This window comes from Aspergillus caelatus, assembly GCF_009193585.1.
Source record: "Aspergillus caelatus strain CBS 763.97 unplaced genomic scaffold BDV27scaffold_35, whole genome shotgun sequence".
NCBI lineage: Eukaryota > Fungi > Ascomycota > Eurotiomycetes > Eurotiales > Aspergillaceae > Aspergillus > Aspergillus caelatus.
The window spans coordinates 99786-121247 of NW_022475298.1; the positions used below are offsets into that span (position 1 = coordinate 99786).

At 45.2% G+C, this 21462-nt stretch overlaps 6 protein-coding genes across 6 annotated transcripts; 4 read left to right on the top strand and 2 right to left on the bottom strand.

Moving 5' to 3' along the window:
* Positions 1-3636: 3636 nt before the first annotated feature.
* Positions 3637-5319, bottom strand: BDV27DRAFT_123772 (kinase-like domain-containing protein). Its single transcript, XM_032065940.1, has 2 exons — positions 3913-5319; positions 3637-3786 (listed from the first exon to the last, which is right to left on the bottom strand). The coding sequence occupies exons 1-2, from the start codon at positions 5191-5193 to the stop codon at positions 3655-3657; spliced, it is 1413 nt and encodes a 470-aa protein (XP_031930564.1). The 5' UTR covers positions 5194-5319; the 3' UTR covers positions 3637-3654.
* Positions 5320-9611: 4292 nt separating this feature from the next.
* BDV27DRAFT_154916 (cytochrome b5) lies at positions 9612-10098 on the top strand (the record flags this gene model as incomplete). Its single annotated transcript, XM_032072048.1, has 3 exons — positions 9612-9687; positions 9738-9833; positions 9884-10098. The coding sequence occupies 3 exons, from the start codon at positions 9612-9614 to the stop codon at positions 10096-10098; spliced, it is 387 nt and encodes a 128-aa protein (XP_031930565.1).
* Positions 10099-11847: 1749 nt separating this feature from the next.
* BDV27DRAFT_154917 (SDR family oxidoreductase) lies at positions 11848-12856 on the top strand (the record flags this gene model as incomplete). The annotated part of the gene is made up of 5 exons (XM_032072049.1): positions 11848-11923; positions 11991-12049; positions 12106-12480; positions 12525-12722; positions 12773-12856. The coding sequence occupies 5 exons, from the start codon at positions 11848-11850 to the stop codon at positions 12854-12856; spliced, it is 792 nt and encodes a 263-aa protein (XP_031930566.1).
* Positions 12857-13269: 413 nt separating this feature from the next.
* On the top strand, positions 13270-14059 carry BDV27DRAFT_169624 (uncharacterized protein; the record flags this gene model as incomplete). The annotated part of the gene is made up of 1 exon (XM_032075084.1): positions 13270-14059. The coding sequence occupies exon 1, from the start codon at positions 13400-13402 to the stop codon at positions 14057-14059; it is 660 nt and encodes a 219-aa protein (XP_031930567.1). The 5' UTR covers positions 13270-13399.
* A 922-nt stretch (positions 14060-14981) lies between these two features.
* Positions 14982-16808, top strand: BDV27DRAFT_123775 (uncharacterized protein). Its single transcript, XM_032065941.1, has 3 exons — positions 14982-15631; positions 15692-15925; positions 16034-16808. The coding sequence occupies exons 1-3, from the start codon at positions 15471-15473 to the stop codon at positions 16611-16613; spliced, it is 975 nt and encodes a 324-aa protein (XP_031930568.1). The 5' UTR covers positions 14982-15470; the 3' UTR covers positions 16614-16808.
* A 151-nt stretch (positions 16809-16959) lies between these two features.
* BDV27DRAFT_154920 (flavin-containing monooxygenase) lies at positions 16960-19022 on the bottom strand (the record flags this gene model as incomplete). The annotated part of the gene is made up of 8 exons (XM_032072050.1): positions 16960-17093; positions 17143-17312; positions 17367-17900; positions 17962-18225; positions 18278-18346; positions 18394-18643; positions 18703-18716; positions 18775-19022. The coding sequence occupies 8 exons, from the start codon at positions 19020-19022 to the stop codon at positions 16960-16962; spliced, it is 1683 nt and encodes a 560-aa protein (XP_031930569.1).
* Positions 19023-21462: the final 2440 nt, after the last annotated feature.

Below are 21462 nucleotides of genomic sequence, written 5' to 3' on the forward strand. Positions count from 1 at the left end.
TCCAGTATAGAGAGTGTCTTCTCCGGATACGCGGAGTATTACGACTGGCCGCAGAATCCCGCAGATCATGGTTCTAGTGAGACAAAAGATGGTGTGTTAGCCACAGATACTAGGGAGAAAAGCTCGAGGATTTATGTCAGGCTCTGTGGTACAACTTACAGTATACCCATGCTGAATATAGCAATCAACCCTACCCTAGTTGCACTGGACATCTGAAGATTCCAGATCGTCGGGAATGGTAGTATTAAGATAAATAGATCGACAAGAACGTCGAAGCAGGCCAGGCTAATATATGCTGCTTTCAGGTTTACACAGTGTCCGCCCGTGGCCATGGTCCAGTTCAAGCTGGTTGGCTGACAGAAAAGCAATGAAACCAACATAGTAATTAGAGCCCACAGAGCGGATAGTACCATCAGCACACGGGCACTTAATACAAGAAGCGGCGTTGAGAAGATTCGTGCGAGGGACCAACATATGCTTATCTTTACCAACCCCAGCGAAACTGCGTAGAGAAAGACAGTCGAGAAGGCCATCTAGAGTATGCGTCAGTAGTATTCTATATTAATTTATGAATATTTCGTGGCTAATCAATATGGGATTTGAGAAGGCTTATATGTGCCTACTTTGGCTCCTTTCAATAAGGACTCACCTTAAGCAATTCGGTTATGTTGCTGGTCTGGAGCTCCCAAGTATGACACCCGAAGCCTCTCACACTCACTGAATTTTGATCAGCTCTCGCACGGCATCATCATGTCTTCTTACACTCGACTTACTTGCGATACTAAGCCAGCATAATCCGTGAAAACAGATCTATCAGAGAATATACTATTAGAATAAAAGCCGTAAGCAGGAGAAAGCACAGAGAGTCCTACCAGCGCCATGATATGGAGATAGTCTTCTCCAAACGGCTTCTGGTGTCTCAGCCACCGCGAGAGCATTCGCAGTACAGTGAATGTCATCGTAAAAGCCATTAAACAGACATTCATTACGATCAATCTCATTCCTTCTGAAGAAGGTGAAGTTATGGCTTTTGCATGACATTCTGAACTCGACTCATTACCGGATTCCATCATAGAATAGCTGCTATATGATCTGAACAGCGTGAGGCTGTGAAAATGCCCATTTAGAAGGCTATGCACCACCGTTTAATACCCCCCAATTAACGGGGAGACTCTAAATAAAAGCACCTTCTGCCAAACCAGAACATCAGTTTTACCTCGATTGATATGGTTGCTGCATTTAAATCTAGGCTCCGAGCGGTAAAAAAAGGGGGAAACAGTAATAGGCTAATTTGACCTCCAACGATGCATGTACTTGGTGGAAAGACAAGAATCTAGACAAAACCAATAAATCGCTGAGAGGTCCATGGTATAGGCCACCCACCCTACGGAAGGTAAATTCTCGTTTCCCGCTAAGGAAGGGCATGGTTAGGGCACCAATTATATTCGTGGAACAATAGCCTTCGTTCTAATGAAACCGGGGGTGGTTTCCGGTTCCAGATGTCTTTGCTCTGCTATTTAGCCGGAGTGTCCGTTGCTGAAATCTAGACTACACCATCATCTCCGTAAAGCTCTAAATACCGCGATTAGAAGGGCAACCGAACTACGGCAAACTAATGTATCTGTTGTAATTCTCCGGGACATCGCTCTGATGAAGTGCAACCAGTTGCAGTGATCAATGACCTCCCTGCATTATTCTATGACTCCCGGTCATTTAGTAGTGCTTACAGCTAATCTGCTAACAACGGGACCCACTTTCCTTGCCGCGAGGTTGACCGACAACTCGGTTTAGGTTCAGACGGTGCAGCTTCAAAACACATTCCGTTGCTAATTGCTCAAATAGGCGTTGCACACTAGATGATGGGTGGACATTTGCGCCCAAAGCCCTTAGAAATTCTACAATGCCAAGGCATCTGGACTTCGTAGTTTGTTTGGCACTTTTGTTCTGCACTTCTTTATGCCAACATGTCAATGCATCAGCAAAGAAACATCAGAACTTATCGTTACTAAGAAATAGACTAAGATTGTGTGACCTAGGATACTTTATAGTTCCGCTCAGTATGAAATGCAGGAACAATAAGGGAACAGTACTCACCGTTACCAATTGCAGAATATTGATAGATGTTACTGCCTTAAATCATACAGCTACGGGACTTGCATACAACCTAGGCATAAATGATGAGAGCTTGCGCGTCGATTTTATTTCTTTGGTTATGGCCACCAGTAGAAAGATGCATTGTTATCAGATCAGGTTAGCTTCAATTGAGATTGTCGTCTAATAATCTATATACGCCTATGGGGTTCTCCAAGTCCAGAAATGGCTGGAGTAGTATGCTGTTTGTCTTTTGTCTCGATATACCTATGATGAGTGTCCGCCTGCTGCGGGTAACTACTCCCCCAAGCTTTCTTTGAAAGTTATTGGCGCCACTCAGCTCTTAAATTTCACCTTTGTCAGCTACAATGAGCAGCCTTCGCCTCCAGGCTACGGTGCTGCACGGAAGAGCCAGTATAGTGGAAGATCGCCACAGAAAGAAATGCGCTAAAGGAAAATGGGAATGATTTCATTTCTCATCAGCGGGATCACACCTGTCAAAATAGAGATTTTGATTATGGCATGATCAGTATCGTTCGGGTCAAGATTGATAGGCCTGAGTCTCTCCAGTGCTCTCTCACATACGAACACCTGGCTCGCCTTGGAGTAGAATGGAAGATGACTGGGAAGGCAAAGATATTCATTATTGTGATGGTTCGAACCTGGACGATGGCTGTGATGACGCTAGTAGGATGATGTCGTAAGGCTCACACAAGTGTTCATATTCGCTATCATACCTTTGGTAGATATACTATAATGAAATTTTTGATTTTCCTAACCAGCTTCATTTGCAATTCACAGACCGTGTAACGGCAGAGGGATCTAAGGTCTCAAGGAAAATGTAGGGGGTGTCAATCGAAAACACAGGGATATGAACTCATCATATAGCTGTGTTCTGAAGTACATCCATGTTTATATTTGCAGATGCATCTGTGCTCCGCGGTGTGTCATGTATAGAAGGGTCGATTTGCCCAGATGGGGCATGTGCCTTTAAGCTCATCACGAGCAAATGGCAGCATCTTATCAGGGCCTAGGCCCTGATAAGATGAGGCACTAAGTCCGCTCTATTCACTGTTAATCTGATCCTGCAACACAAGAGCTCACAGTGCTTGTACGGTAGAATTCTTGCTTTCTCTCTTCATTCTCTATATTTCATGTTTTGTTAGATGGATCAATCATTTTCTTGCATCGGAATGAACGCGCTTCACTCTACAATAGACCTTTCAATAGACGATCCAAACTTGGAGAGTTTTGTAAAGCTTTGGAAAATCTCAATCATAGGTACTGAGGCACAACGCACTGTGATGAGAAAGCCACCTCCGTAGTTGTAAACAGGAACTCGCTGATTACAACACGTCCATAATAATGGAATAATAGTGTGACAGTCACGGAGGCGACAAGAAAGAGGTAGGTACTTCTTGGCATGTAATGGTTTGCTGAAGTCCTCGACTCTACTTAACATACAGTAATCCGAAATTTAAACACACCGAACTCGATACTTAATCACACCTTCGCTATGGAAGGCCATATATCTTGGTCAGAGCGGGAGAACGTCCGTCGCCATCACAATCCCCTGACCCCAACCTCACAAACCGCAACCCCAAGTGCCCATTCTGATCTCAGAACCTCCGACGCAGTTATTCGCAACTCCGAATCTGGATGTAACATGGCATAAACCACGTTGTGGCATCGCTCCTTTCCAAGTCCGAAACTACGAGTCAGCTTGGCCGTATTCAGTGCTCGCCAAGAGTCACGGGGATATCACAGGTTTGAAGTTATCAAGTGGCGTGGCAGCAACAGTAATATTTTGATTGAACTTACGTTTCCGAGAGTCTGAATGGGACCATACCCATCTTCCCTCAAACGATAGCGGAGATATTCGGAAAACCTTTTGTCTGGATTATCTATCTGGGCGCTGTGCCAGGGGCGCTGGCCAGTTCGCAGTTCCATATAAATTACGCCGCAAGCCCAGATATCGCCCGCTCTAGCGTTAGGGTTGTATTGTTGTTCATACCCTTGACCACGAGAGCCAAATTGGTCACGAGACCTCTCTGGAGGAAGATATGGAACACTCAACTTCGAGGCCCTACTGCATATACACAGAATTGATGTGGAGTCCCAGCCTGGAGTTGTAGCACCACTGAGGCTTGCACAAGACCAGGTGGAACAATGACGTTGTGGTAATTGAGCCACCTTTCGAATCGCCTCTTCATCTTCCCCGAACCCACCTACCTTCACTGCGCCTCGTGTCGTGAGAAGCACTTTCTCCGGTCTCATATCTCCATGCGCTATGCGGTTTTCGTGTAAGTAGGCAATCGCGCCCATTATCTGCATTTGCAAACAATCCGCCTCGTCGGTGGGTAGATGTTGTCTTCCTATCCCTCTTTCCAACAGAAAAGAGTGCAAGTCGCCACCGGCGCAGTAGGGCATCACAAGGCAGAGATGTCCCCGTACATTGTAGAGAATATCGATGATCGGGAGAATGTTGGGGTGATGGAGTTCGGGAGCTGGATTTCGACTTCGAGGAAGGTGCGGGGAGTAGGGATGGCGGAATACTTTGACTGCATACAGTTCCTTGATCGTCTTGGATGTCGATAGCTCTCCTGATCTCGTCAGTATATATTCTTCGGGACAGGCAACCGATGACGAGCGTAGCTTAGGTACAGTAGCCCTCTTTTCATATAACTGAATGGTACTGGAGCATCCGTAATGAATGATTTTGATGAATTTCCCGTATTCTGCTGTGAATGATGCCGGCCATTCCCCTTCTGTTGCGGTGGTTGTCACGGGTGTCTGACTAGAGCCGAAGTGATCGGTGAACGTTCCTAGGGGTGGAAAGCTGTTTATAGATCCCGGAGGCCCTTGATCTACCGAGCTGGCTCGGGATACAAAATGGCCTTCGCATTCAGGTGTCGACCAACCCCACCTGGCTAAGATGCTTGTTAGCCCATCAAGGAGATGAGGGCTCCCAAAATCTCTCGAGTCAATGCTGCCACCCCTTCTTATAGCATGGCTATGACTATGGGTTGATAAAGAATGATCAGGTAATTCGACAAGGCGAAAGTGAGGGTGGTGAGAATTTCGAGAGTGCGCTTCTTGCATTGACTATGTGTCTCAGTTTACTAGTTGCTATCTGAAACTTCTGACCCCGGGTCATGGGGGTATAGATAGAGAATATATGTTTAGACGCTAATACAGCATCTTCACCCAGCTATGGTTGCCAACAAAAGATGAACACCACCTTCGAAAGTGCTCTTCAGCTCTACGATGTACATAATTCTGCTATGACGTAACTATAGGAGAGTTTTTTCAGTACCAGGGCATCCTAAGATTCTGCCTCGTGAGTCCGCTCTCGACAAGTGAAAATAGACTTGGGTCTGTAACAATAATATGTAAGGCTTCATTACTATTCCTCATAATATTAAAACCTTAGTTATTATTCTGTAGTGTTTCTACTCTATAGATTATACAGTACGTTCAGCGGGAATCAGGTGGCAGAAGAGATTCTAGATTAGGCAATGAATGTGTGTACATTCATAGACCGAGCAATCTACTTTAACCACGAGCTTAAACGTTGCCATTTGGTGTTCAATAAGGAAGGACCGTCCCTCTATCATTTCCTTACATCAAACTCGCCTTGTCCTCGTAAGCACTCTGGGCCACCCCAATAACCCGTATAAGATGAGCCTCACCTTTGTCTGCTACAATTGGGGATATAGTATAGAACATAATCATGCTCCTCATGAGAAACTCAGTATTACTTGCCAGAAAGAAAAAAAAAAGCCACAACACCTAGAAGGGGCAGGACACCAACCGGGTGTGCCGACTTGCCGCCGTTATGCCAACCAGCCCAGCTAATCTACTATAGCGTGGTAATGTTGAATAGCGAGAACGATGAACGTCAACAGCTGACTCATTATGATGACCAGGTTTCTGGAATGAGGCCGTGGACATTTTAGACAAGCCGTATATATAGTTCTAGGCCGCGGCTCTCGCTGTCAGAAGGCCGCCGTTTAATGGGGCCACCTATGATAATGGCTTTCCGTGTTGAGGTCCATTTCGGTTTGAGAGATTGGCAGGATTCCGTCAGAATTCCGGGTTAGTGAAACAGAGCGTATAAAGTCGGAGACTGGCCAATGCCGGCCTGCGTGGAACTGCATCGGGAGGGAAGGTGGGAAATAGGGTCACTGTTTCAGGCAAGATGCCATTTTCAGTTGAGGAGTCGAGAGTCTGGTGATTTTAGTATTACTATTTTCTTTCCTATTATTGCAAGGATTCAAACGCACCAGGTAAGTACTAGAATCGATTTTTGAGAGCAATTTGTATCTGAGAACGGGCCTAGAATGTCCGCAATATTTATCTCCCAAGACTTGGAGATTACTTGACTTCAAATGGGAGTCAAGCCGTGATATCTCGTTATGGGTGCGGGGCGGAGATATAACAGCACAGCTGTTCAGTCAGGATGCAGCTGTCGAAGAGAGGAAGCGTAATAACTTGGCAGAAATATATGGATAATGAGCGTGATATGGAGTGTCGTTGTTAGCTTTAGACTAAGAATGTATCTATATGACTAAACAGCACATACATGACACATGCATCGAGGTATGAAAGGGGAGCGTCTGACTCCAGGGTCTACGACGATCACCGACTGACAGGGCAGCAATGCGGGGCTATATGTGGATCGATCCAGGCTGTCCAATCGCGGTGTATGTTAAGTGGTGTATCAGCCTGTTAGCTCGTTCCTTACAGTGGCCACTAGCTTTCAAGCTGATAGAAAGTCTTCTTTTACCAGAGTTCGTTTGGCAAGGGTTCAGCGGGAACCGCGGCTTACCAAATTAGGTAGTTCATTGGTATTGGTTTATGGAACTAGCCTGCTGGGGCCTCCCTCTACGACATTGCCATGAAATAAAGCCACCATAATACCCCCAAGCCCCGTGACCACTGGAAAATGGATATTTGGGAATGGAATTGCGTTGCCTCGACCAATCCTCGACAAGTCTCTTCGTGAGGTCGATGGGGTTTTCCTAGACCCCGCGGAGATCAGTCACTCTACCACTAGTTCAAAAGTAGCACTTGAATAGCACTGAATACTGTTAACGAATCCAAGTGAGCATAGAAAGTCTCAGGTACCAATTATCGTTTATAAGAATCTTAACCTGATAAGCTACCAGCTAAAACAATCCATGAGATATAGCTTGAACAACATAACATTTCACAGTCAGAAAAAGGAAAAATCCAAATCTTTGTTACAAGGCACTGATTAGGAAGATTGTACAATAACGAATCCATTTACAAGGCCCCCCTAACCGCGTGGCACTCTTTAAAATAATGGTTGAAGGGTATACTGTAAATTACTAGCCAGCCGGACCGAAATGTCACTAGTGGTAAAAGGACATTGCAGAGTAAACCTTATTATTAGACAGATGCAAGCCTATAACTCCAACAGAAGCTTTCGTAACATCCGCAACCAGGGATTCTAATTCTGGTAAGAACCAGGGATGCGCATTCAAGCTACCATTTTTGGAAAGGACTTTAGCGCAGAAAGGCTTAACTGATACGAGACCCAATTTTGAGAGCTGGATACATTGTTGGCTACCGTTACAGACAAACTTGCTGTAAAGTACGTGATTCCGAATTCACGAATAGAACGAAGCGATGGTGTCTCTGCGCTACTAGTAGTTATAGGGCTTAGCGCGGGTGCCACGCCACATGTACACGCAATCGTCTTCACCACGGTCGGGGAAGGTCCAGGCCTGACGATGTGACGCAGGCGGGTCATCATCGCTATTTCTTTATGATTCTAGTACTATAGAAAAGCTTAATTTACCCTAGTAGCGATGGCCCACCTCAACCTAGTTGAGCCATAAGCCGACCTCCGCTTATCTGCAGTACGGTATAATCAAACTCTGAACCACAAAATTCGATGTAGACCATGTTTGCAGTAACAAGCGACGGGTTTAACAAGCGCCCATTTGCTGTGATCTAGGCTCGGGTACAATAGACTCTGTTTCAAACAGATGTAGTATGTAAGAAACCTCTTACTGCGCATAGTGTGCTAGCGGGAAACGAACCATCGAAACTACTGAATAGACGCCATACAGCCACGGAGATTTTCAACTGTAAGGTGGCAGTTCTGTTGCAGTTAGGTTGTTGGTTGGTAAGTCTAGAAGGCCTCCAACTCTTTCCTACTTTTATATACAACACATGCCGTTCCGTATTTCCATTAGCCCTATAGTCATTATGTTTAATGTACGACTTAAAAAGAGAAAATATCACATACATTCCGACGCTCGATACCACAGACCAAACGAATATTGATATATCGTATATACTTGGTCACCCAGGGACTGCGAATGGATGCCATAACGTCAAGCCAATTACTCGTGACGGATATATCACTTATAGGCGGGCCTGTGCCTGTGCTCGTCAAAAATTACATCTAGACTAGAATCGCTCTCTTCATCTGTAAACTTTGTAGAACTTCAACGAAAATGTACTATATCCACAGTTGCTACCTATGATGTTCGCTACACTAATCGTCATATTTTTATTACTCGCATTTGTTCCAGCGGCCCATGTTCTCTGCGAATGCAGGAAAAGATCACGATCAATAAAGAACGTTCCAAATGGGTGAGCAGAGATCGCTGTTGACTGTGTATTAGAGAAGCCTTGGGCACGATTACTGTCTGATGCCAGTAGTGTAGAGTTTTGTTTCTAAGTCGGTGTTTTTCTCCGACTCCGTGGGCACGCTACACAATCCTAGACTACGCAGACTGTACAAATCTGTCAATTTCTTTTCCAGGAGGGGATCGCGCGAAAGTATCCCGCAAATCTCCACGGAGTCATATTCTCACTTTAATCATACTGGAGGCCGCGTAATCCATTATGGAAGAAGCTGTTGCGTAGGGGAAAATGTAAATCCAATGTATCATGGGACAGTCAGCTTTCCGCCCGGAGGGCGTACCATAACTGTGGCACTAAATGTTTCATGTGCCACACAGATTGTAGTTGTTGGGGATTTGGCTAGTGAAGCCTAGATGGCAACATACCTTTGGTTTGCTATTGGGTACTGTCCTGTAGTACCCTAATTAATCGTTGTGTAATGGCTAAGGTTGAGTGCAGGAAAAGTGGTTACCTGTGACAAGAATACAGATATTTCTCAGCCACTATTTTGCACTTTTTCCATTCTACCTTGTACCATGGCACAGTACATATATGATCAGATGTGATGGAGACACACTATAAGTGGTTAATGTATTTGTTGGAATCAGACCATCTAGCATGAAAGTGACACACATTATAGCACCAGCCGAACAAACTCTATGAGGATTGTAAAGGCAAAATATTTCTCTTCTGCGCTATGATCAGATATGTATATAGTGGAGCTTACAACATGGTCTTTTTGTTTACCACTGGGACTTTCTAATGTACTGTCTAAGAAAACTGCTCTAAAGCCTATATCAAAAGCCTATTGTGGTTGGCTCTAGTGAAGCAACGCCAAGTTGCCGATTTATAATGCGATGTCCGAACACGTGGACAATCTTGACCCTCCTAAATGTGATCATATTAGCCTGGAAGACTTGGCACAGTCAGATGGTGAGAGGAAAATCAATTCCAATAGAAAGAACAATTTTTATGCTTCATAGGCTCTGATTCCAACCGTCCTACGCTTTTTGCGATTAAAGGGGTAGTTTTCGATGTGAGCACCAACCCTGCCTTTGCTCCTGAGGGGTGTTATCACGGTAAATGGTCCTTATTCTCTGGATAATAAACTCCATTGATAATTGGCTAGTATATGCGGGAAAGGATCCTTCTCGCGCCCTTGCGTTGTCATCCTGCAATCCTGCAGATTGCAGACCAGAATATGATGATCTGGGGGACTTGGAGCAAACAATCCTCAACGAATGGTTTGATGTCTACAGCAAGCGATATAACATTGTTGGAAGGTGTCAAAAAGATAGTCATGAAGAAGATTCAGATGGCAGTGACGATGCAGCGCCCTTTTAAGCTGGAAATTAAACCAGAGTCTATCGGAACATAGTTGAGGTTTTCGTAAGACTGAAACAAAATAGGGCTTACATGAGACCCAAGAGGGCGGGCAGGAGGGCGGTAGACAGAAGAATGAAATTTCTTTCTTTTCCTATAGTAGAACTTAATACATAGATCTAATGCGCTGAAATATAGTGTATTGGTGTTTGTAAAGTTGGTAATATCTTACATTGTCTGGAAGCTGGATTAGTCTGCCGTATGTTATAGGAAAACCGAAGTCGCCATCCAGTTGGTAGCCTTGAAAATTCGGCTTGGTGGCTGTTCTTCAGATCGAATTCAGGGCACTCTAATAGGTGAGATCATTGCCCATGAAGGAATCCCAGACACATATTCATGGTACTAGGAGGATTTTCAACACTAAATCCTTCGCGCTACTTTTAGTGTCCAATGCTTAAGTCATCTCACATGATTCCTTCAGCACCTCCTGTTCCCAATGACATCCATCAATCTTCCAGTTCCCTACTTCGGAGCATATACGAAGATAAATCCATACAACTAGATACTAGATATACCAGCAAAATACCAGACAAAACCCGAGCAACATCCTCCAAACAAACACCCAAGCAAACAATAAAATCAACCGACCCCCCACAGCAATCAACAAAACCCCTACAATGCCACAAACATACTACACCTGTCCATACCCAAAAACGCCATGTTTAATTGCGACGGCTCTACTCGGAACATCCTGGGTCGCAATGGTCTTCATATACGGACCGCACACGACCATAAGCCATATCGTGCTGAGCGCCTATGTCGTGGCCCAAGTGCTGATACTGCTCCTGGATCCAGAGACCTATTACCAGTTTACTAGAAAGAATCCGGATGGTACGGAGGTAAGGGTCCGTCGACCGATTGTAGGGTTCAGGCGATGCGAGACCGTGGTCGGTGTGACGGGTGGGTATGAGGTGCGCGTGGATGGGTGGAGGTATGAGCCGGCGTTGATACGAATTTAGTTTTTTTATTTGGGGGTGTGCAAACTAGTAGTAAGGGTCTCTTTGTGTTGGTTTCTGTGAGTTGGGGAGAGGTTGAACTTATGAGGAACTTCTGGGGGAGTGGAGAAGCACTTGTGGGGGTTGATAAGTTGCGGGCTGTTTACATACTTGCCCTAAAATCATACATCAGGTTCGGGTTTAACTTCTGAAATAGCCATGCGATTATTGCCTGCCGTATTGGCTTATTTCGAAGTTTGATATACATTCAGATGATGAGACTTGATCTTAGCCAATCAAAGAAGATTGGAATATTCGCAAAAGCCAAAGGAGTGAAAGATGGTCGTCGATTCTGCTTGTAGATTAAATTAGGCGACCATAAAACTTAAGACAGAACTTTCCCATGACGTCGTTTTTTCTTTTATCCCTCATAACCTGGAGATTATCCATGATGGCGAAGTCAGCCGCACTTTCTTCTATATTTTGTGTAGGCGCATGGTTTCCTCAGCTCATTTAACCTCAGTCTTATATAGTTTAGGTGTTTCCCCTGATAGAAAATTCTAAGCTTATTGATATCCTCTTTCACCGTGCGGGTCTATTGTAGATTGATCCTTTGATGGTAGTTGACATTCCGGAGAATCTCCGATGCGGGGATTTGAGTATCTGCGGGGTTGCCCGAAGCCATGTCAAGGCATTCATCCTTAACAGCCTCATTCAGTATTTACACTCATACTATACCTGTATACTGTGGCATACTCTGTACAAGCACATCAAAATGGTTCTCGCACAGCCGGAAAACAAACACGTACTCAAGGCTTTTGACCTTTCAGGCAAAGTCGCAGCTGTGACTGGTAGGTTTCGATTTATGCAGTACTACCACCTAACATGCGTTCAGTAACATATCCTATATCTGCTCAGGTGGCGCGCGTGGTATTGGTTTGGAAGTGTCAATAGCACTGGCAGAATCAGGAGCTGATGTAAACCTCGATCCCTCAATTTGCCAGTATGGACACGCTACTGAGCGACGGAATAGGTAGCCCTGATCTATAATTCATCTAAGACGGCTGAATCACTTGCAACAGACATAGCAGCCAAACACAACGTCAAAGCAGCCGCATACCAAGCCGACGTGGCGAACCAAGAAGACATCGAAAAGGCAATCAAGCAAATCACCGCGGATTTCGGGAAACTAGATATCATTGTCGCAAATTCAGGAATCTGCTCCAACGTTCCTGCAGAGGACTACACTACTGAACAATGGCACAATATTACCAAGGTTAACTTGGACGGTGCATTTTATACCGCCCAGGCTGCGGCCCGGATCTTCAAGGAGCAGGGATACGGAAATGTTATTTTCACGGCGTCTGTTAGTGCGACTTTGGTGAATGTGCCTCAGAAACAAGCTGCCGTAAGTGGGCTCCGGTGGGGGTTGTGCTGGGCTAATGATAGCAGTATAATGCCTCGAAGGCTGCGGTTGTTCAGATGGCTAAGTGCCTGTCGGTTGAATGGATAGATTTCTGTCGTGTGAACTGTATCTCTCCTGGATTTATTGCCACGGATATTCTGGACATTCATCCCAAAGAGTGGCGGGAGAAATGGTTCGATATGATTCCGGCTAAACGGATGGCTGAGGCTTATGAGCTTAAGGGTGTAAGTATATACCCCTATACACTGAAGTGATTTGCTCATATGGTTGATAGGCGTATGTATTCTGCGCTTCTGATGCGTCGAGCTACATGACTGGTGCCAATATTGTTATTGATGGTGGCTATTCTCTCCCTTGATTGGGTTTGGCTGGGTATTAATTCATACTCCTCCATGACCTTGGAAGGGAATATTAATTGTACGGTATGAAGATAGTGTAGCAAATTACCATCAAGTATTTTCTGTCACCTGCGTTGGCTGAGTATATACGAAGTAACTCTAGGTAACAACAGAAATAACAAGGTTATCCGTAGTATTTAGAAGAACTGTAATATTTCTACCTGGGGGCTACTATTTTAATAGTCTATAGTCTATACTAGATTCCTAATCTAGTATTTAAGTCTTATCACTAGTAAATATAGCTAGTTGTAACGGCGGTTGCCTCAGTCGACAACTACCCCACCGCGTGCGCAGCGTCGGATATCTAAATAGCTGCCTAATGTGACCCTATATAAATTCCAACCATATAGAGAGTTAGATCCTTAAGCAATTTATTCTATTCTAGCCTTAATATATTCTTATACAGAACCCTAAATGTTCATTATCTTTCTAATACTTTTTATTTAATAGCTTGTTAACTTATTAAGCTCTGAAGATATTCTACTAAGGAGCTTAGTAGCAGCATGCTTGTCGCCATCACCCTCAAACTTTTATCAACTCTCTGTCAACAAACCATAGGCCGCTTCCTTCCCATCGATGTGGACCGTTTCCCTATTTTTCGTCGGCAAATAGATGACCCACAGGACAACCTACAGGACAGCCCACTGGACACCGTACAATGCGGTGACCCATACGCCGTAGACCCTTCTGAATCGGCGACTGACCGGACTCTCTTCAGGGCCCGGGGGTGCACAGTCTATGGATACCCATCTACTGGCGGGGTTCTTATCAAACAGGCTGATCTTCTCGATATACTTTTCCTGTCGCTACCGCGTTCTTATGCATCACAGCGCTCATCCAGTGCCGACGAAGAAGACAGGTTCTGTAATCTCTTGCGGCGGACTGGTGCAACGTTCTGGCCAAGTAAACAGGATCGGCTTGAAGTACTGATAGGCATGAGGGAGAGTACAGAGGAAGAAGAGAAGGTAATGGTATACGGTTGGCCGACAGATGGAGTGGGTGTGTGGGTGTTAAGATTTAAAAACACCGACGAACTGCCAGAAGGGTTTGGGAGGATAAGTTTCGCGATGAATATGGAGGAGAAGATACAGATCATGAGAGAGTATGGGGCTACGTTTGTTGAGGATGTTACGCAGGTGGAGGAACTTCATGATACGTTTTGATGGCTATTAGTCTTGGGTACTTGTGAAGAGAAATTTCATTATGCTACCACATGCAGTGCCATGGCAGGCTCGGATGACCTGGAGACGGAGCCGCCGCATCCATAGTATTATGAGAGCTGTATCCGATTTGGTCGTTTAAGAAACTAAGATAAACTTTCGTCAAGCGAAATATAAGCATCAAGTTGTAGGATGCCCAGGCAGGCGCGGAGTTCGAATCTTTGAAGGCCGTTTCAATTTAGCCCTAAGGTCTTATTAGATAATGCCCATATAAAGCACGAACAAGGCTCTCAAATATTAGTTAAAATTTGTCAGGTGTCTTTTAAGTACCAAAGAGTTTTATGGCTTCCTTCTAAACTTTGTGAACCCATTTTTCATAACATTAGGAATAATATACTGGCACTTAGTCACTAGGACAGTCGCATTCTTATTATTAAGTTCTGTGCACCTTCTAAGTAAATCTTTTACTGTACTTCTAATCTTTATTCAAAAAGAGGGCCTGGGATAGATAAACGGTTACGGAGTATAGCGAATCCTTTTAACCTCCGTTGAAACACATTTTTTTTTCTTAAAAAAAAGAAAAAGAGAGAGAGATCAAAGAAGAAAGAAACACTGTTCATAATTTTATACAAGCAAAAGTAGGTAGAAATAAAGCGTAAGACGTCATTCAGCGTCAAAGGATAAATAGATAGCGTGAAATCCCAGTCTGTAAGCCAGACACCCATGAACACATCCACGAAACTCAGCCCTCTCCAGAGCGGAACACGATACTGAGGGGATCAGTCATGCGTCATCCCAAGAATGATGTGGCTATGCTCCGGCCGTTACAAACCCGCCTGCAGCAATTGCGCCAATGAACTTGGGCAATTCCATCCGATATCGCGGGTAAGCGCCGGCTACGTGGCTGCCATGCGCTCCACTCAACACCACTCGCTTGAAACTTTCTCTGATGTGTCACCACCTGAACCCGAGGAGTTCACCCCGCCTATCAGAAGGGCGATCAGAGCCAGGCACACCGGGATCTTGCCAATCTGATATGCCCAAAGTGCGGGGCGATTTTCTGTGCAGATAATGCGGCCCCAATGTTTTCTATGTTAGCGGTCAAACGCGCTTGGTTTCAAGCATTTGAGCGCTGTTGGTCACTGGTGCCCTATTTCTGCCTGCATAGTGCTGCTTCTTTCTTTCTTTTCTCGTGGGATTTACTGTGAGGCTTTTGTTCTTGACTGGCTCTCCCCTGTCTGTGGTACGGGTGCTTGCATGGAAGACGTAGCTTTCGACGAGTGATAAAAAGAGGGGTTGACTCTCTCTTCATCCCTTTTTCTAATTATTATTATTCATTTTTTTGAATAGATATCTGCATTATTATCTGATTTCTGGCCAAACCTGTGACAAACAAAGAGCTTTTCTACCTCCCATGTCCGGCCGAAACATCAACCTCCTAAGCCTAGACGGCGGAGGCGTGCGAGGTCTCTCCTCGCTTATTATTCTCAAAGAGATCATGGAATCCATAGACCGCGAGAATCCCCCCAAACCATGCGATTATTTCGATCTGATAGGAGGCACCGGATCGGGTGGGTTCGTTCACCGTTCAAGGCTGTGTGACCTGACAATACATGAGTACTCACCATCTCGCAGATTAATAGCGATCATGCTCGGGCGCCTAGAAATGGACATTGATCAGTGCATTCACGCCTACAAACTATTATCGCAAAACGTGTTCTCTCAGAAGAGACTTCTACCAATCGGTAGCAATCTACGCAGTCGCGCGAAATACGACATCAAGAAGGTGGAGATGGCGTTACGGAAGATCTTGCGGGAACTCAGTTATGAGAAGGATGCTCTGTTGAGGGAAGAGACGGGGTGTAAAGTGTAAGTATTCTTGTTTCTATCTTGGAGTCTGTTGGGATGCTGCTTTTTTCCTTGGTTATGGGGTGTGTCGCTTTGACGGGTTGTATATGGACTAATTCCACGAGCTAGATTTGTCTGCGCCACCGATGATACTAATCGGAGACTGGTCCACCTGACAAGTTACCCAAGCAAATACTGCGCGAATGAGCTTTTTAAATCCGCAAAGGTCTATGAAGCTGGTGCGGCGTCCTTTGCTCACGCGCCGCTTTTTGACTCCGTTAAGATCGGGCCCAGTGGGCGACGGTTTCACGATAGTAGTTTGGAAGCTAACAACCCGATGAGAGAAGTGTGGATCGAAGCGAGAGGCGTGTGGCCGGGAGGGGCCTTGGAGAACCAACTAAAATGCATGGTTTCGATTGGAACTGGGGAGCCGTCGATCAAGCGGTCTCGCAGACGGCTGTTCGGTCTGGTCAAAGCGGCTGAGGTGGATGTTGTGGACCCGGAAATTGATACGAATCGGTTCATTCAGGAACATACCGAGCTAGATGATGAGAATCGGTTGTTCCGGTTTGATGTTCCTAATGGGCTGGGGGAGATTGATCTGGATAGTATTGAGGAGATGGAAACTATTGTTGATGCGACCCAGGACTATCTTGAGAAGGAGCTTGTATATAAGCAGATCCGGAGGTGTGGAAGGGCTCTGGGTTGATTTCAGAGCTCATGGGTAAAGTGATCATGACCTGGTTGGAGGCCTTTTGAGTTAGGTTGGTTATTTGCATTCTGGTTGGCTTTTTGAGAATTATGTGGCGGCGATTGTCTTTCGGGCTCTTTTTTGTTGATATACTCTACTCGGTTAATTCACTGATTACTATAGATTAATGCCCACATGGCGTTCTTATAGATACAGGTTATTACGCACAGTACGTAGAGGTGAGAATATAATTTAGGAAAGAATATTCATTTCACAACCACCATATAGGCCTATTCAGTATATCGCCAGCGAAACATCCATGTAATATCATGACACTCATGCAGATTACAACCAGATGCCTGAGCTACTTCAAATAGGAAGCTAGATCAGCGTCGGGCGTTCTCTCAAAAGCCAGTTGTCCATTACCCATGAATCTGAAGGGGTTAGAGGTATTATATTGGATCTCAAAGTGCTCAGGGCGAAGCTTTTCCATGCATGCTATACAAACTGTTAGCAGGAATGATAGGTGTGGGGAAGGCTAGCGTACCTTGGAAATGAAGGACACTTCCTGGGTACATTGCAGTGACAGTGTTGTCGGCTCCTTTGTTCCTTTTACTGTACCAGGCACTACAGCCCTTGGACCAGACAGAGCGTTTCAGAGTTTCCTGAGCGAATTTATTATAAGCATGGACCAGGGAGTCTTTCACGACGACCGACCTGGAAGATATTAGTTTTGACAAGAATATAATAGAAATGAACTGGAAACCCTACTTAATATCCTCTGTCGCAATCTTCTCAATCCAGTCCAGCATATAGCCAGCCGAGAAATAGAGCGCTGCAGGCAAAGACCCATGACCAACGGGATAGTTTGGTCCACCAAAGATAAAGTAGTTGGGAAATCCCGCAGCACATGTCGCAAAATATGCTTCTGGTGTGTCCTTCCATTCCTCAGCGAGGCGGCGACCGTCGCGCCCGACTAACTCCCAGGGCGGAATGAATGAGTTGTTGAAGCCCGTGGCGCAGACGATCAAGTCGAATTCTTCTTCTCCTTCGTCTGTCTCGATACCGTTTGGTGTAATACGGTTAATCATACTCAATGTTATACTGGCGTTGTCCTCCTGGATGGCCTCCAGATAGCCTTCACCGGGACTAACACGTCGACATCCAATTTCGTACGTGGGTATCAGCGTCTTAACCAGCTCGGGGTTCTTCGATAACCGGCTTCGCATCACCCCCTGTACCCAATCGTGCATGGCCTTGTTTTCCTCAGATCCGGAAATCATTATGCTATATACGCTATTGACGCTGCAGTCAATCTCATGTTAGCCGGATATTCAGTCAAAAATGAGAAGACAGGGAGTCATACGATCCCTCGATAGCTTTCCTATACTCCAGAAACTCTTCCGGATTCTCCTGGAATCGCTGTTTTTCCTCTTCTGTGTATTGGAAGTTCGTACCCATCCCATCCCTCGTTAATTGACCACAGAGATTGGGGGTAATCCAAGTAGCATGGCGAATATAATTGACTAGTTTCGCGGCTTTGGACTGAAGAGACGGGACCACCTGAATTCCTGATGAGCCGTTGCCGATAACTGCGATTTTCTTTCCCTCGTAAATGTATTCCGGATCCCTGTTGATATGAGTTATTGTCCACATTACATTGGAGATAGAATTGAGCCAACCAGTGAGCAGTATGAAGTAGCTTCCCCTTAAATGTATCCAGCCCCTCGATGTTGGGCCATTTCCATTGACTGGCATCGTTAGATAACCTTTATAGAAGAAATAGAGGAAGACTTACTTGAGAACACCACTCCCATCCAGTACGATATCGGCCTCATCTTCTAGAAGAAGCTCACCCTGTTGCAATTGAAGCTTCCATTTCCCCTGCGTCTCGCTCCAAATAGCCTTGACGAGCTTCGTATTGAACTTGATCTTTTCCTTCAAGTCATACTTGTCAGCAGTGTTGACAATATATTCCTGGATCTCTTTTCCACTAGCATAGTAGCTAGACCAGGCGGGATTAGGCGCAAACGGGAACTGATAACTGTCTTCTTTCAAGTCAACCCTATTCTAATCCAGACCATTCAAAATACGAATTTCAACTCACGGATAGGAATATCACTAGAATCGTCAGTATTCATTCATCTATATACACATCACACCAAACTAGACCACTTACCACGCAACCCCAGGATAAATATTCTCAAACCACGTGCCACCAACCTCCGGATTCTTCTCATAGATAGTGAGGTCAACGAAGTCCAGGGGCCTCTCGTGCTTGAGCTTATACGCAATGTTTAATCCAGAGATACCCGCTCCAATACACACCACGCGCAGCTTTCTAGGAGTGAAGGCAAAAGCGGAGGGGTCGACTTTCCAGTCACTCTGGGCTTCGCCATTGGACATAGAGGACTCATTTGAAAGCATTTTGGGTTAATGGGTGATAGAGATATGGGTAGAGGTGGATCTGGGGTTAGGGGTATCGGTCCCATTATATAGGGGGGTGGCTATATAGATTGGCGAGTAGAAACCCGTGAAATACGCGAGGCTGTAACATGACTCGGAACTGACAACTGTTCACTTGTCGGTTGTGGGTTGGAAAAAGTTAAGCCAGAGCTGGCCCCGTTTTGCTAGTGGCAGTGTTAGAACTTAGGGTGTTGTTGATCGTTGATCTACCCGGATCCATCCGTGTTGGGTTACGTGGGTTGAGGAGTTGGGTTATATTTTTTGTGGGTTTTTATCCTACGAGCAGGTATTCGACATAGACAGTGAGGAAAGTAAGGTGAGAGAAAAATAAGATAAAAAAAGGAATAAAGGATTGGCGAGGCTAAAGTGGCTGCCATGTGGTTCTCAGTAGTTTCCATGCGTCGCTAGACTGCTCAGGCCATGCCATGCAATGCAGTTGCTCGATTCCTCGTAAACTCCACTATTGTATGCTACGTAATGCACGTCCGTGCATCTATGCAGCGTAGCGTACCATTGGCCTGCTCGTCAAGTAGATAGAATTACGCAATTCGCTCGGATGTTCAGTAGTTGGGACGGCGGGCGCCAATGGGTCTTTAGAAGGATTGACCCCCATGGGTCGAACGGCTGCTAACGTGGGCCGTCGAGTGGAGCTGCAGGCACTCGATCCCGTCGAGCCGAGAGTGTTGTAAAGTATGATAGGCAACCTTACACGCTCTATTCCTTATTATACAGGATCTCCTTCAACACTTGGCCAGAGGTATAAATAAAGCTTAGCTGCTTAGTACTATACTGAACGGCCGTCGACGACCCGAGAAGAGCCCCTGAATGGGAGCTGTATTCGGGTATAATGCATTTCTCTCTCTATAAATAAAGCTTGGAGATTGTATGCACCTCGTTGAAAGTAGTCCGGAGAACGTTAATTGGCTACGTAACGATACCCCCAGGTTCTGCTTCTACGCGTGCTACCATTGAAGCCTGGTTGAAGAATTTCCGACCTCCTTTAGCTCTGCAGGTGCCTCCCCCACTGGTGTACCTTATTCCGATGTTCAAAATCTCCTAGGGTGAGGAAGGGCCCTTGCATGTTTGGATGCCTATTATTTCGGCTATCTGCAAATTTTATTAACCACATGAATAATCACATCACTCTCATGCCCTGAAGAGGTGATTCTGGGAAAGCTATGGAATTACCTATCGATCAAAACCAAAACGAGCCGGCAAGCGTGAAGGTACTCCAATATCAAGTCCATGTTCCAAACCCAATGCACGTTTCGAGACACCCTTTCTCAGATGTTTGAGGAGATGCACAAGTTGACTCGCTCTCTGGGTCAGGATTTTATAAAATGCGTTCATGATAGCCTCCATAACCAGTAGTTGGGACACTAGACGCATGTGAGATGGTGTGCAAAATGAGGAGGTGCAGGACCTTCGCAATGTACAGCTCGCCGCTCAGCTCTGGTCCGCTTACAAACATGAAGATATTGCCTAGCACTTGAATTGCTCATGGCTCATTGATGCACAGGCGAAATTTGCCGCAACGCACGGACGATGAGAAGTTCCATACAAAGCTCCAGCGGTTATGTTTGACTGTGAGATTAGGATATTCTACCAATTGCTTATACATAGCTTCTTCCTCTTTCCCTTTGGGGATAACTTGAAATTAGTAGAATTTTCACAATTTGTCTGAGCTATCGCCTCCCCAGTAAATACGGAATAAATCTATACTTGCCACTGAGTGCATTGGAGGTATTGCATCGATCCTAGAACTTATAAGGAACCAGTGCCAGCCAATAAATCTAAAGCACTAGCAACTTTCGCATCGTCAAAATTGCATTTAGCGAGGTGTAGCTCATTGACACTTAGAGTATTAAGTTCCTACTTGATAATCATCTAGATGAGTTTGCCCTCATCTACGGTAGTCACCCACAATTATCAGGGAAGGGAGAGCAGCTCCCAGAAGCCATGGCTATCAAGACTGATAGCACCCTTCCAACTCCAGACTGTAAGTCCAAAGGTTCTGTGAAGTTGATGCATCTGTCCCGCACATACCAAGAATACAAAATAGCTATAAATTATCGTTAGTCCAGAGTCAACATTTGCGGACAAAGCTATGATATATATCCCCCTATCGTGGTAAATTTCCGTGCCTGGAATATTGGTTAGCATTTCACTTTTAAAGAAAAACGAAACTAAACCAAATAAAAGGGTTGCTTTATCAATGATCCTGATGTAGCGCCATTCTGTGCTTAATCTTGGTGGACTAAGACTAGCTGCTGAATGAATGCTTGAATTGACCACTATCCAAACATTCTGAGCATAAACAACGGTCCATATGTACAGATCGGGCCAATTAGGGCCACCGGATGGAATCCCCTATCACCTTTTTTTATGATAAAGAGCCCGA